The sequence below is a fragment of the Trachypithecus francoisi genome, unplaced genomic scaffold (assembly GCF_009764315.1).
Source record: "Trachypithecus francoisi isolate TF-2019V2 unplaced genomic scaffold, Tfra_2.0 Lachesis_group5, whole genome shotgun sequence".
NCBI classification, from domain to species: Eukaryota; Metazoa; Chordata; class Mammalia; order Primates; family Cercopithecidae; genus Trachypithecus; species Trachypithecus francoisi.
The window spans coordinates 121,550,558-121,565,152 of record NW_022681470.1 but is presented as its reverse complement, the minus strand read 5'-3'; the positions used below and the strand labels follow the sequence as shown (position 1 = coordinate 121,565,152).

At 36.2% G+C, this 14,595-nt stretch overlaps 1 protein-coding gene across 3 annotated transcripts in view; it reads left to right on the top strand.

The window, feature by feature from the left end:
* Positions 1-14,595, top strand: part of AGL (amylo-alpha-1, 6-glucosidase, 4-alpha-glucanotransferase) — a 73,338-nt gene that overhangs the window by 48,778 nt on the left and 9,965 nt on the right. For all 3 annotated transcript variants that reach the window (XM_033197195.1, XM_033197196.1, XM_033197197.1), the window contains 5 exons: positions 1,482-1,707; positions 3,516-3,627; positions 10,614-10,749; positions 12,284-12,396; positions 13,401-13,612. In XM_033197195.1, the coding sequence (XP_033053086.1) occupies positions 1,482-1,707; positions 3,516-3,627; positions 10,614-10,749; positions 12,284-12,396; positions 13,401-13,612 (799 nt within the window). The remainder of the gene's footprint in view (positions 1-1,481; positions 1,708-3,515; positions 3,628-10,613; positions 10,750-12,283; positions 12,397-13,400; positions 13,613-14,595) is intronic.

Sequence of the window (14,595 nt, the reverse complement as noted above, 5' to 3'; positions counted from 1 at the left end):
CATACCTCTACCACAGATGGTTCTACTTCCTCCCTCTACAGAGGTAATCATGAATCAGAGGTCATTTTGTTAAAGTGTACAAAGTTGTTCCAGATGGTTAAGATTGCTAGCACTATGGCCCGGTGTGGTGGCTCACACCTGTAATTACAGCACTTTGGGAGGCTGAGGTGGGCAGATTGCTTGAGTCCACGAGTTCAAGACCAGCCTGAGCAACAGGGTCTCTTAAAAAAAAAAAAAAAACTACTATTCTGACCTTTTATTAATTGATAATGTCACTGTCTATACTAATATTTTTGTACTTTATAAATAAAAAGTTTCCCATTGCATTACTGTTTTTAAAATGGGCTTTAAATTGAGACATAGAATTAATAAAAATTTCTGAATGGTTTAGCCAAAAAGCAGTAAGGCCTAGACATTTTAAATGACATTTCCAAGGTCACACAGATGGCAAAGCTAGGATTTAGACTTAAGCCTTCTTGTTTCTTAATTTCATGCTGTTTCTAGAGTGCCATGCTGTCTTACAAACTAAATTTTGGTTTGGTATATAATAGTAAAATAACGCTTTAAAAAATAAACGGTCTTCTACCAGTTTTTCAACTGGTTGAATTATGTTTTTCAAGGTCAGTTTCTACCAGTTTGTTTTCTTTCTCTCTCTTTCTTTCTCCCTTTCTTTCTTTCCTTCTTTCTTTCTTTCTTTCTCTTTTCTTTCTTTCTTTCTTCTTTCCCTCCCTCCCTCCCTCCCTCCTTCCTTCCTTCCTTCCTTCCTTCCTTCTTTTCTTTTCTTTTTTTTTTTTTTTGAGAGAGTCTCGCTCTGTCGCCCATACTGGAGTACACTGGCACAATCTCAGCTCACTGCAACCTCTGCCTCCCAGGTTCAGGCAATTCTCCTGCCTCAGCCTTCTGAGTAGCTGGTACTACAGGCATGCACCACCATTCCCAGCTAATTTTTGTATTTTTAGTAGAGACAGGGTTTCACCATGTTGACCAGGCTGGTCTCAAACTCTTGAACTCAGGTGTTCCACCAGCCTTGGCCTCCCAAAGTGCTGGGATTACAGGTGTAAACCACCATGCCTGGCCAGTTTGTTTTCTTATATGTTTGTTTTACTCTTGGTTTCTGCTATTTAAAATAATAAAGTTCATGTTTAATAGTTACTCTGATTTTGAAATACCATAGACTTCAAAAGTAGCATCTGGAGCTATGAGGTACCTTAAAAATCACCCAGTCCAATCTCACAAGAAAAAACTGTATCAGAGAGGGAGTCACACAGATTGTTAGCATAAAATTCTAGGCTAGAATCAAGGTTCCTGACTTTAATTCTCTATTTACTTACTCTATCGTGTACTTAACTCTATCGTGTTATGACTACTTTCTACATGAAAATATAAAAAAATAGGGCAAGAGAGAAAATGTATTCAAAATATAGTCACCAAAAGTGACTGTTTTGTTTTCATTTCTGATCCACTTAATTCTGTTGTTTTAGGAATATTATTTTAGCATTTGCTGGTACCCTGAGACATGGTCTCATTCCTAATCTACTGGGTGAAGGAACTTATGCCAGATACAATTGTCGGGATGCTGTGTGGTGGTGGCTGCAGTGTATCCAGGATTACTGTAAAATGGTTCCAAATGGTCTAGACATTCTCAAGTGTCCAGTTTCCAGAATGTATCCTACAGATGATTCTGCTCCTTTGCCTGCTGGCACACTGGTAAAGATATTTCTTAAAATAATTTTTTTCTGAAAAATGACTTTTAGTTTCTAATGTAAAAATAAGTGTAATTAAGAATCCAAATCTTAAGAATTATTCAAATGTCAGTATTGATTTGACACCTGCTGGTACTGTAAGTGATTTGTCTTTGCCTAAAGAACTTTGCAACATGGTAGAAGAGATGATGATGTGTACATAAATATGGCCATTGCAATAAAGTGTAGAGGAAGTGTTGTGTAGTCTCTTTAAAGAAAGAGAGAGAAGGTCCAGTAAGTAGGTCTCAGGGGGAACCTTAGAAAATAGCTAAAGTTTCACCTAAATGAGCCATAAAAGGTGAGCAGGACTTTAGGAGAGATGGGGAAAGTTGTTGGGAGACATTAAAGATGAAAAGAAGCTGGGTGTATGGCAGACACCTGTAATTACCTCAGCCTCTCAGGAGGCTGAGGCAGGAGGATCACTTGAGGCCAGGAGTATGAGTCCAGCCTAGGCAACATAGCAAAACTCAGTCTCTTAAAAAAAAAAAAAAAGAGGAAAGGAATAATGAAGTTGCATAGTGGATTGAAGCACAGTTTAGGGGACATAGTACTTATCGTGCTTTTATAAGAGCCTAGGCCCTTATAAAATACTTTTTGTAAAAAAGTCAATCTGGTTTGGCTTTTTGTGTACTATATCTGCAGGGTAGTAAGAGATTATGGAAAGGGTGAGCCAGGTTATGGAGAGCCTTGACTACCAATCCAGGGAGCTTAAAGATTATCTTATGAACAGTGAAGAATGGATAGACATTTTTGAGTGATTTTTTCCCTAATCAAGAATGGACAATAGTGCTATACTTTTGCCACTTCTGATATGCCTTTATATGAATAGTTTGGTATATATGACTGGGGGGTGGGGAGGGGATAGTAGCTGTGTAAGCTACTTCAGGGCTAGCATATATTTGTGTCCTCATGATATTTATTTATATCATGAAATACTCAAAGAACATTTGTCCAAAATTTTTTTTTATTTGTCCTCTGTTATCGACTGACATTTCCATTACAATGAATATAAGTTCATGCTATCAGGCAGGTAATTATTTTATACATAACTATTTGTTTTCTCACAGTTTATCCAAAAATATTTATTCACAGCTTTGTAATTTTTATAATTACTAGTACAATTTTTATATTATAGAGTTTTGGTTTTATTCAGAGTCTTTAAAATGAAACATAATAAACAAGGACTCTAAACATTTTGCTTCTATTTAATATTCTTTACCTTATTTTTTAAAATATAATTGTATATTTTCCCAAATGTCATCCTGAGGATCACATTGATTGTTTATATGGGTAAAGAAAATGACTTATGAATTCTTTACATTCACTGGGGTATTTTCCAAAGTCATTATGGATCTTCAAATTTGAGAGTTCCCCTTTAGCACATAATTTATCCCCATTGCCTATGTATGCAGATGAGCAAGAATAGCAATGCCAATTTAAAATTCAGATGCTGGATAACAAGCTAGGTTCATTTATTAGCTGAACAGATCTCTCTAATAGAAACTGTACAAGCTCCCTAGATTCATTTTTGTCTATCAACAGATTATTTTATGTCACAGACATGAATAGTCAAAACTACTGATGTTAAATATTTGTATGCTCATCTGTATTATTTGGTTTATAGGAGCTGCTTCTTCCCTGGCCTCACCCAATTCCTATTTCTCACTCCAAATGAAACTATGTATTTTCACATTACTTCAGTTGTCAGATTTGGGGGAAAATAAGAAAAATGTAATTTCGAACAGAGGTAACATCCAATTATGTCTCAAACAGGATCAGCCATTGTTTGAAGTCATACAGGAAGCAATGCAAAGACACATGCAGGGCATACAGTTCCGAGAAAGGAATGCTGGTCCCAAGATAGATCGAAACATGAAGGATGAAGGTACAGAACTTGAACGAAAATAGTACAAATTTATCGAGATGATGAAATTAAACCTTGTAATTGTTCACTTAATAAATATTTATTTGTAAGCCAAACCTCACAGTATAATGATGAAAAAGATTAACATAGTTCCTGATCTCACCAAGTTTGTAGTTTCTAGAGGAAAGATAAAATTTTATATCTTTTGTCAGCCAATTTGAAAGATAATTTTGGTGGTTTCATTTATAACTGTAATAATCACCATGAACTGAACTGCATGCTTACTATGTGCTAGACATTGTGGTAACTACTTTACCTACGTTATTACCATTTAACACTCACCAAAACATTGGGAATGAGTGATATTGTTTTCATTTTTACTAAATGAAGACTGAAGCAGGGTAGCTTGCCCAGAGTCACATAGCTACTAAGTGTTAGAGGTAGACTTTACTCATGGTCTGTCTCAAGAGCCTAGGCACTTATAAAATACTTTTTGTAAAAAGGTTTGTTTGTATATGGTATTAAAATAAATATGCTTTTCTAACTTCTCTTGAGTTCGTAATGTTCCTCATCTCATGGCACACTATCATTGCTGTCAATGCAAGGCTAATAGTAATTTATTTCATTTTATTCCCCATTCCCCTTAGTCATTCCAATGGTTTGTTGCATATTTATTTTGTAAAACATGCATTGTTTTATGTTCATGTGGGTTTTTTAAACTTTATAATTTTGAAAGATTAGACTCATAAGAAGTTGAAAAAATGATACATAGTATGCCATGAACTCTTCACCCAGTACAGTATCAAAATCAGGAGATTGACATCAGTATGTTTTCAACTTTTACCAGTTTTTACATTCACATGTGTCTGTATGTGTATGTGTAGATCTGCGCAATTTGACCCCATATATAGCTTCATGTTGCCACTGCCATAATCAAGATACAGAACTGGTCCATCACCATAAAGATCTTTGTGTACCCTTTTATGGTCACACCTAACCACTCCACCCCCAACCCTGGTCTCTGGCAGCTACTAATCTGTTCTGCAACTCTATAGTTTTGTCATTTTGAGAATGTTATATGAATGAAACTATATACTATATAACCTTTTGAGACTGATTTTTTTCACTGTGCATAATGCCCTTAAGATCCATTCGAGTTGTTGCATTTATCGATAGTTTATTCCTTTTTATTGCTGAGTAGTATTCCCTTTTATGCATATACCAGTATTTATTTAACCATTCATCCAAACCATTCATCCATTGAAGGACATTTGGGTTGTTTTCATGTTTTGGCTAATACAAGTAAAGCTACTATGAATATTCATGTACAAGTTTTTGTGGGACACATAGGTTTTCATTTTTTCTGGGATAAATGTCCAAGAATGGAATTGGTTCATATAATAAGTATATGTTTTGTTTTAGAATAAATGGCCAAACTATTTTCCAGAGTGTTTTACCATTTTAATAAATGGTGGTACCCCTTTCTTTTAAGCTGTTCTGATAGCTTCATAGACCACTACCAACTGTGTGTGGTGGGTTGGGGGCGGTCTGAGATGGAGTCTCGCTCTGTCCCCCAGCTGGAGTGCAGTGGCGCAATCTCAGCTCACTGCAATCTCCGCCTCCTGAGTTCAAACGATTCTTGTACCTCAGCCTCCGGAGTAACTGGACTACAGGCACATGCCACCACGCCTAGCTAATTTTTTGTATTCTTTGTTGTTGTTGTTGTTGTTGTTTTAGTAGAGATGAGGTTTCGCCATGTTTTGGCCAGGCTGGACATTGTGGTTTTAATTTGCATTTCCCTAATGGCTAAAAGTGTGGAATATCTTTTCATGTGCTCATTTGCCATCCATCTTCCCTCTTTGCTGAAATGTCAGTTCACGTATTTTGCACATTGTCTCTTTCCTTATTATTTTTCAGAGACAGGTTCCCACTCTGTCACCAAAACTGGATGGTAGTGGTAGAATCATACCTCACTCAACCTCTAATTCCTGGGTTTAAGCAGTCCTCCTGCCTCAGACTGCCAAGTAGCTGAGATTACACGTGTGCACCACTGAACCTGGCTAATTTCTTTTTTTAATTGTTTTGTAGAGATGGGGGTCTCCCTATGTTCCCCAGGCTTGTCTTGAATTCCTGACCTCAAGCAATCCCCCTGCCTCGGCTTCCCAAAGTGCTGGGATTATAGGCATGAGCCACTGTTCCCAATCTCTTTTGTCCATTTTATAATTGTGTGATTGGAGTGCTGTTTTTTTTGTGGTGGTGGTGGTGTTGTTGTTGTTGTTGTTGTTGTTTTTACTCTTGGTTTTTTTTTATTGTGGTAAAATAGACATAATGTATATTTACCATTTTAACATGATAGTTACAGTTTTAGCCATTTTAAGTGTACAGTTCAGTGACTTTAAGTACAGTCACATTATTGTGCAACCATCATCACTGTCCATCTCCAGAACTTTGTCATCATTCCTAATTGAAACAGTAACTCCTCATTATCTCCTTCCCCAGCCCCTGGAACCACTATCCTACTTTCTGTCTCTATAAATTCAATTATCCTGGGAACCTCATATAAGTGGAATCATACAGTCTTTGCCCTTTTGTGCCTGGCTTATTTCACTTAGCATAATTATATTTTTATCAATACCTAAGAGTTGTACATACTTAGCATAATTCTTTTGAAGTTCAGCCATGTTGTAGCAGATGTCAGAATTTTATTCCTTTTTTTTGTCCTTTTTGTGATAAAAAACACATAACATTAAATTTACCTTAGCCATTTTCAAGTGTACAATTCAGTAGTGTTAAGTATATTAACATTGTTGTGGAACAGATCTCTAGAACTTTTTTACCTTGCAAAACAAACTCTATACTCAAGAAACACTAGTTCTTCCTCCTCCATCCCCACTCTTCCCATGCCTTAGTAACAACCTTTCTACTTTCTGTCCCTATGATTTTGACTACTTTAGATACTTCATATGAATGAAATCATGCAGTATTTGTTCTTTTGTGACTGATTTTTTCCTCTTAGCATAATGCGAAGGTCCATGCATCTCATAGCATGTGACAGGATTCCCTTCTTTTTCAAGGTGCATAATATTCCATTGTGTGCATACATTTTCTTTATTCATTCATTGTCAATGGGCATTTTATTGTTTCCATCTCTTGGCTCTTGTGAATAATGCTGCAGTTAACATGCATATGCAAATATCTCTTCAATAGCCTGCTTTTGTTTTTATGTATATATACCCAAAGTGGAATGCTAGATCGTATGTTAATTCTATTTTTATTTTTGAGAAACTTCTGTAATATTCTCCATAATGGCTGCAACATTTACATTCCTACAACTATTCGAATTTCTCTGCATCCTTGCTAACACCTGGTATTTTCTGTTCTTTTGATAGTGACCATCCTAATGGGTATAAGGTGATATCTCATTCTGGTTTTGATTTGCATTTCCCTAATGATTAGAAGTGTTAAGCATCTTTTTATATGTTTGTTTGCCAATTATGGGTCTTCTTTGGAGAATTGTCTATTCAAGCGCTTTGCCCATTTTTTAATTGGTTTTTGGCTTTTTGGGTATTGACTTGTAGAAAAGTTTCTTGTATATTCTGGATATTAACCCCTTATCATACATATGAGAATTTCATTCCTTTTTAACATATTCCATTGTATGTATATACCACGTTTTGTGTTTCCATTCATCTGTCAATGGACATTTGGGTTGTTTCCACCTTTTGGCCATTGGGAATAATGCTGCTGTGAACATTGGTGTACAAATATCTGTTTGAGTCCTTGCTTTCAATTCTTTTGGGTATATACCTAGAAGAGAACTTGCTGGATCATATGATAATTGTTTGTTGACCTTTTTGAGGAACTATCATATTGTCTTCCACAGTGGCTGTGCCATTTTACACTCTTACTGATAGTAAACAGGCTTCCGTTCCTCTGTATCCTCACCAATACTTGTTTTTTTCTGTTTTTGTTTGTTTTTTGTTTGTTTGTTTGTTTTTTCCCACTAGTAGCCATCCTAATGGCTATGAGGTGGTATCTCATGGTTTTGATTTGCATTTCCTTAATGATTTCTTAGTGATGTTGAGCATCTCTTCATGTGCTTATAGGCATACATACATCTTTGGAGAAATGTCTATTCACATCCTTTGAAATTTAGGGAATGAATTGAGTTATTTTGTTATTGAGGTGCAGGGTGCTTTGTATATTCTGGGTATGAAACACTTATTAAATATGGTTTGCAAATATTTTCTCCCACATTGTGGGTTGTCTGTTCACTGTCTTAAAAGTATCCTTTGATAAACAAAAGTTTCTGATTTTAAGTCCAATTTTTCTACTTTTGTTACCTGTGCCTATTGTATCATATGCAAAAAAGTCTCATCAAATTCAATGTCATGAAGCTTTTGCCATACATTTTTGTCTAAGAATTTTGTAGTTTTAGCTCTTATGTTTAAGTCTTTGATCCATATTGAGTTAATTTTTGTATATGATATTAAATCCATTTTTTTGCATGTGAATATCCAGTTTACTCAGCTCTGTTTGCCAGAAAAAAAAATAAAAAACAACTGTCCCTTCCCCACTGAAGGTCTTGGCACCCTTGTCAAAAAAATATTTGACTATAAATACAGGGTTTATTTCTGGGTTCTCTGTTCCATAGGCCTCTGTGTCTGTCTTTATGACAGAACCACACTGTTTTGGTTAGTGTAGCTTTGTAGTTTTGAAATGAGGAAGCATAAGTCTTCTAACTTTGTTCTTTTTCTAGATTGTTTTGGCTATTCAAGGTCCCTGGAAATTCCATATTTATTTTAAGATGGAGTTTTCTGTTTCTACAAAGCATCATACTCTTTGGAGTATTTTTATGATACCTCCCTTAAGCTTTTCTGTCAGATATTTCCAACATCTGAGTCACCTCAGTGTTGTCACCTGTTAATTGCCTTTTGTCATTCAGGTTGCGATTTTCCTGATTCTTGGCCTGACAAGTAGTTTTTCGTGTTTTCCTAGACCTTTGGATATTATGTTATAGGACACTAGATCCTATGAAATCTTTCATTTTACCAAGTAGCTGTTATTTAAGTTTAGTATGCAGCTTCTGGCCCACTCTTGTGGGCTATGGTGTCAATGACAATTTAATATTTAGCAAGGTTATTCTGGTCTACTTCATTTATGGGCTATCAGGAGGCCACTCGGGAAACCTGAGTGGAATTCCACACTATGTAGTTTACTTCTCTAATCTTTGGGTGTGTTCATTCTCATCTGTTTCACATGTAGATTGATCAGAGTCTGCCCAGGCCTTCCTATACAACTTTAAAGTATCGTTTTTGCAGCTTCCTCCTCTTCAGATCTTCCCTGAAATCTCTAGTTGGAGTGTGAGGGGCACCCCATCACTGCTGGGCAGGGCATAGAAATCCAGACTCTCCACTCAGTCTCTGCTGACAGCATGCTGTCAGGAGAGGGGAGTACTGTCCCTTACGACCTGCTCCCACCGGGGGTAGAAGTCTATACTCCCCACCCAGTTTGTGCTAACATCATGCAGCAGGGGTGGGAAACACCCTGGGCTGCCTGCTGCCGCCCCAAGGCCACCTACTGCTACCAGGTTGGGAGTGAAAGTTTAGACTCCCCAGATTCCCCTCGTGGTGTCCGCGGGTACCACGCTGCTGAGGAAGGGAAGTACTGCCTTGAGCCATCTGCTACCCCCAGGTAGGGGATAGGAGTCCAGGCTTCCATTCAGTCTCCACTGACATTCCAGGGAGAAAGGACATCCATGGTATTTGCTGGCATAGGACGGATGTTGTCATGAAGGTTTCTGTCTGGTTAGGGTCCCTCTTTCCTTTTCCTTTGGCTAGAATCAATTGGTTTTTCTTGGAACTTTTTGTCATTACCTGTTGAAGGTTACAGGTTGCCTTTCCAAGGCAACATCTCACCTAGACTTTTTTAATATGGAGAATTAAAAAAAAGAAAAAAAAAAAACCTGGGAACTCACCACTATGACATTCCTCAAGTCTTGAGGTTCCTAGCCAATCTGCCTTCCTCTTTACACTTTAAGAGTCCTCTTATGATAGTCCACTGTATTACGCTCAGGGCTTTTCATTGTACTTAAGAGAGGAGGATCAGGGAAAAATGAGTCTTCTCCCCTTTTTCATACCAGAAGTTTTTGTTCTTTGTGTACTTATGTGTGTTTGAGTATGTGTACATTCTTATGCTATATGTTACATAGCATATATTCAGTGTACTATAATATGTACTATAATCAATTTATGTTTTGAAATTATACACAGATATTAGATATACCAGTATTATCTATGATTAAACTTTTACAAAAAAGTTATCTCACTATATGTGTCCTTTTGCAACTTGTTTTATTCTACCATTTTGTTTTGGAGATTTATCTTTTTTGTATAAATTTAAGGGGTACAAGGGCAGTTTTGTTACATGGATGTATTGGGCAAGGGTGAAGTCTGGGCTTTTAGTGTAACCTTCACCCAAATAATGTACATTGTACCCATTAAGTAATTTCTCATCTGTCACTCTCATCTCACCCTTCTGAGTCTCTGGTGTCTATTATTCCACACTCTATGTCCATGTACGTATATTATTTAGCTCTGACATCCATTTTGATACATGTAAATCCAGTTCATTAATTTCAAATGGTATAGAGAGTTTCCCATTGTATGAATAAACTATAGTGTTTATCCATTCCTCTATTGAGCAGTTATTTTTTGTGAATGCAAGCAATGTGGCAGTGAATATCCTCATACACATCTCCATGTGCACATAAATAAGGGTTTCTCTAGAATATATATAGAAATGAAATTCCTATGTGGTAGAATATGCATATCTCCAACTTTGTGCTTTGTATATTCTGGATACAAAATCATAAGATATCACCAAACTGAGCTTCAGAGTGGTTGTCCTAGTTTATTATATTTAAAATGTTGTAAATGTTTTAAAATATTTGTATATACTGTATATAACACTTATAAAAATTTTATTTTATACATTTTTTTTTTTAGGTTTTAATATAACTGCAGGAGTTGATGAAGAAACAGGATTTGTTTATGGAGGAAATCGTTTCAATTGTGGCACATGGATGGATAAAATGGGAGAAAGTGACAGAGCTAGAAACACAGGAATCCCAGCCACACCAAGGTAGTGTTAATTTTATAGTGCTGTGTAATTATACCCCTTTTTAAAAAAGCACATACTTGTGGAATCTTTTATTCTGTTAACTATGAACTCTTTATATTAAGTCAATCAAAATGTCCCTGCCTTCCTCCCTTCATCTCCCCGTTGTCCATGCACACAATCCTCTTGATATAAGTTATCAAGTAACACTATCTGTTCTTTTCTGTAAGTACTTGTGGATTGATTCTCTACAAGCACCTCAAAGGAAAGATTTCTGATTCATGATCCCAGTGGTTAAGACATTTTCGTAACCTGAACTGCTTATTGATGTAAACATTTCATTATGGCTATCTTTTGCAAACATGGAAAACAACCAATTGTTCCGTCTTTTATTAAATTCTTTCACTTTCTGAACCTTTTTTCCTCCTAATTTTTAAAATCTTTTTTCCTAGTGTTTGTCATTTAAGAAGTTTTTATGATTTCAAATGCTTAACATCAGATGCTATTAAAATAGCTTTTGATATTACTATCACCCAAATAACATACTTTGTACCCATTAAGTAATGTCTATTAAAATAGCTTCTGATACTGTATTAAGCTGAGAAGTTAATTTCTTATTCTAATTTTTTTTTTTTTTTGAAAGAGAGCCTCACTCTGTTGCCCACGCTGTCTGCCTCCCAGATTTAAGCAATTCTCCTGTCTCAGCCTTCCAAGGACCTGGGACTATAGGCGCTCAATACCACACAGGCTAATTTTTGTATTGTCAGTGGAGACAAGGTTTCACCATGTTGGCCAGGCTGATCTCAAACTTTTGACCTTAAATGATCCACCCGCCTCAGCCTCCCAAAGTGCTGGGATTACAGGAATGAGCCACCGCACTCGGCCTCTTATTCTAAGTTTTATCTTCAGTAAGAATTGTCCAAAAAATTTAATAGTTGTGGACTGGGTGTGGTAGCTGACGCCTGTAATCTCAACACTTTGGGAGGTTGGGAGGTTGAGGTGGAAGGATAGCTTGAACCCAGGAGTTCAAAACCAGCTTGGGCAACATAGTGAGGCCCCATCTCTACAAAAAATAATTAATAAATAAGTTGCTATCTTTACATGCTTTACCAATTTTTAAAAATTATTTATTTTGGTACATTAGATCTTGTACTTCCCTTTTATTTTTCTTAAAAATGAGCTTTCAAATGAATGTGTCTGCCTTCCCTCATTTTCTCCAGCCCTATTTTTCATGTTTGCTATCTTTTCTCTAGTACCTTATCCCAATATTCAGATTCCTTACTCCTACCTTTTCCAACTTCCATCTTCATTTATTCCACAATTCCCATTCTACATCATAGAATTTTTAAAAAACATGGGAGGATGACAGACAATGGCAAAACAGTGAGAGGAAAAAATGTTTACATGATATAGTACACATTCCTATAGAGTAAGGATTTTTTAATAGTTTTCATAATATGTTAGTTATATGATTCATTACAATTGTTTACTGAATGCCCTTTAAATAGTACTTAAAGGACTCCAACTTAGAGAATAAAAATATGTTTTTTAATTTTAGAGATGGGTCTGCTGTGGAAATTGTGGGACTGAGTAAATCTGCTGTTCGCTGGTTGCTGGAATTATCCAAAAAAAATATTTTCCCTTATCATGAAGTCACAGTAAAAAGACATGGTAAGGTGGTTATTTACAAAGAACCTTCAAATGTACTATGCATATTCTCAAGCTATGTAATCATTTGATTCAATCAGCTAATATCGGGAAACCCTTAAAATTAAGAAGAAAGAAAATTCATTAATTTACTAGTGTAAAAATGGTAACAATTCTAGTTGGACCATATTTTTAGCAACTTTGAACTGAGATAAGAAAGCAGCATAGCTATTGCCTTTATTGTGCTTGTCTTTTTCCTCAGTGTGACTGTGAGCAAGTTGCATTTCTGTGAGCAATTTTGCAATCTTTACATGTCTGTTTCTAGAATAGTGCTTCCAAAATAATGTGAACCACATACATAATTTTAAATTTTATAGTACCAACATTTTAAAAAGTAAAAAGAAACAGGTTAAATTGGTTACAAGATATTTTATTAAATCAGCCAGGTACGGTGGCTCATGCCTGTAATCTCTACACTTTGGGAGGCCAAGGCAGGCAGATCACTTGAGCTAAGGAGTTTGAGACCATCCTCTGCAACATGAAACCTCAAGTCTACAAGAAATACAAAAATTAGCAGGGTATGGTTATGTGAGCCTGTAGTCCCAGCTACTTGAGAGGCTGAGGTGGGAGGATGGCTAGAGCCCAGGAAGCGGAGGTTGCGGTGAGCCAAGTTCATACTACTGCACTCCAGCTTGGGTGGACAATGCCAGACCCTGTCTTAAAAAAAAAAAACAGACATTTTATTTAACTCAGTGTATGTATATAAAATATTGTTTCAACATGTAATCAATATAAAATTATTCATAAGCTATTTTACGTTCTTTTTAGTGGTGCTACATCTTCATAATCCAGCTTATATTTTACGTTTATAACACATCTCAATTCAGTCTGGCCACATTTTCCAACAGTGGATACTTTATTGCCTTGTAGTAGATAAAAATAAATATTACTATTTGTCTGTAACTACATGTGTGAATTGTTTTGAATGATTAAAACTACCATGTCTTATGTCATTTGTCATTTTTCAGGAAAGGTTGTAAAGGTCTCATACGATGAGTGGAACAGAAAAATACAAGACAACTTTGAAAAACTATTTCATGTTTCAGAAGACCCTTCAGATTTAAATGAAAAGCATCCAAATCTGGTTCACAAACGTGGCATATACAAAGATAGTTACGGAGCTTCAAGTCCCTGGTGTGACTATCAGCTCAGGCCTAATTTTACCATAGCAATGGTTGTGGTAGGTGATCCGTTTGTAAAAACATTTCAAAAAATGATGTGCTAGCGTTTGCTTAGTTCCTTATTCCCATTTGTTTTCAAATTCACTTAATGGCTAAAAAGTAGTATATTGCTTACTAGCTAGTTTTAAATAGTCTTTTCTAATTCATCAAGTATTATGCATATCACCTTTGACCTGTAACATTCAGTATCCAAGAACAGAGAATAATGGATGATGACTGATGAAGTGCTTCCTAGAGTTTTTCACATTCAGAGCATACGTAGAAGATGATATGTGTGGCCAGATGCAGTGGCTCACACCTGTCATCCCATTTTGGGGACCGAGGCAGGAGGATCACTTGATCCCAGGAGTTTGAGACCAGCCTGGATATCATAATGAGGCCCCACTTCCATATTTAAAAAAAAAAAAAGAAAAGAAAATGATATTTGTATAGCACAATAGGCTACATGGAGTAGCCTACATGCTTGTGCTAGATCCAGCTACTTCAGTTAGCCTCAGGCCCCACCCAGCTGCCCTGAAAGCTGAGGGTCTCTGTATCCTACACACCTGTGCTATAACCAGTGCCTCAGCACACTAGTTGGAAAGCCCTGAACTAGTGAACTAAAGTGGATAGCTTCAATTAACATTCTGTTTTCTTTGTTGCATTGCTGCAATTAGTTTTGTCTAGCAAAGAATTCTAGACTCTCCTTTTGTAAATGTATACTCTAGTCTAAAAATAAACTATAAGGAAGTAAAATAGAGAAGGTATATGTTCTTCTATGCCTGCCTAGCTGTTTTCACATTGTCAAAAAGAGTACCAAACCTAGTACTATAAATTATAGTAGAATGAAAAGTGTAAAAGTACACAAAGGTAGCTTTGGTTCAGTGTGCACTTGATTTTATTTAACCATTGAAATTAATGCATATTCTTGGTCAACAATGCTTTCTCTCTTCTTTCGCTGTATCTCAAGTAAATTTACTCATGCTATTCGAGTAAAAGTTCT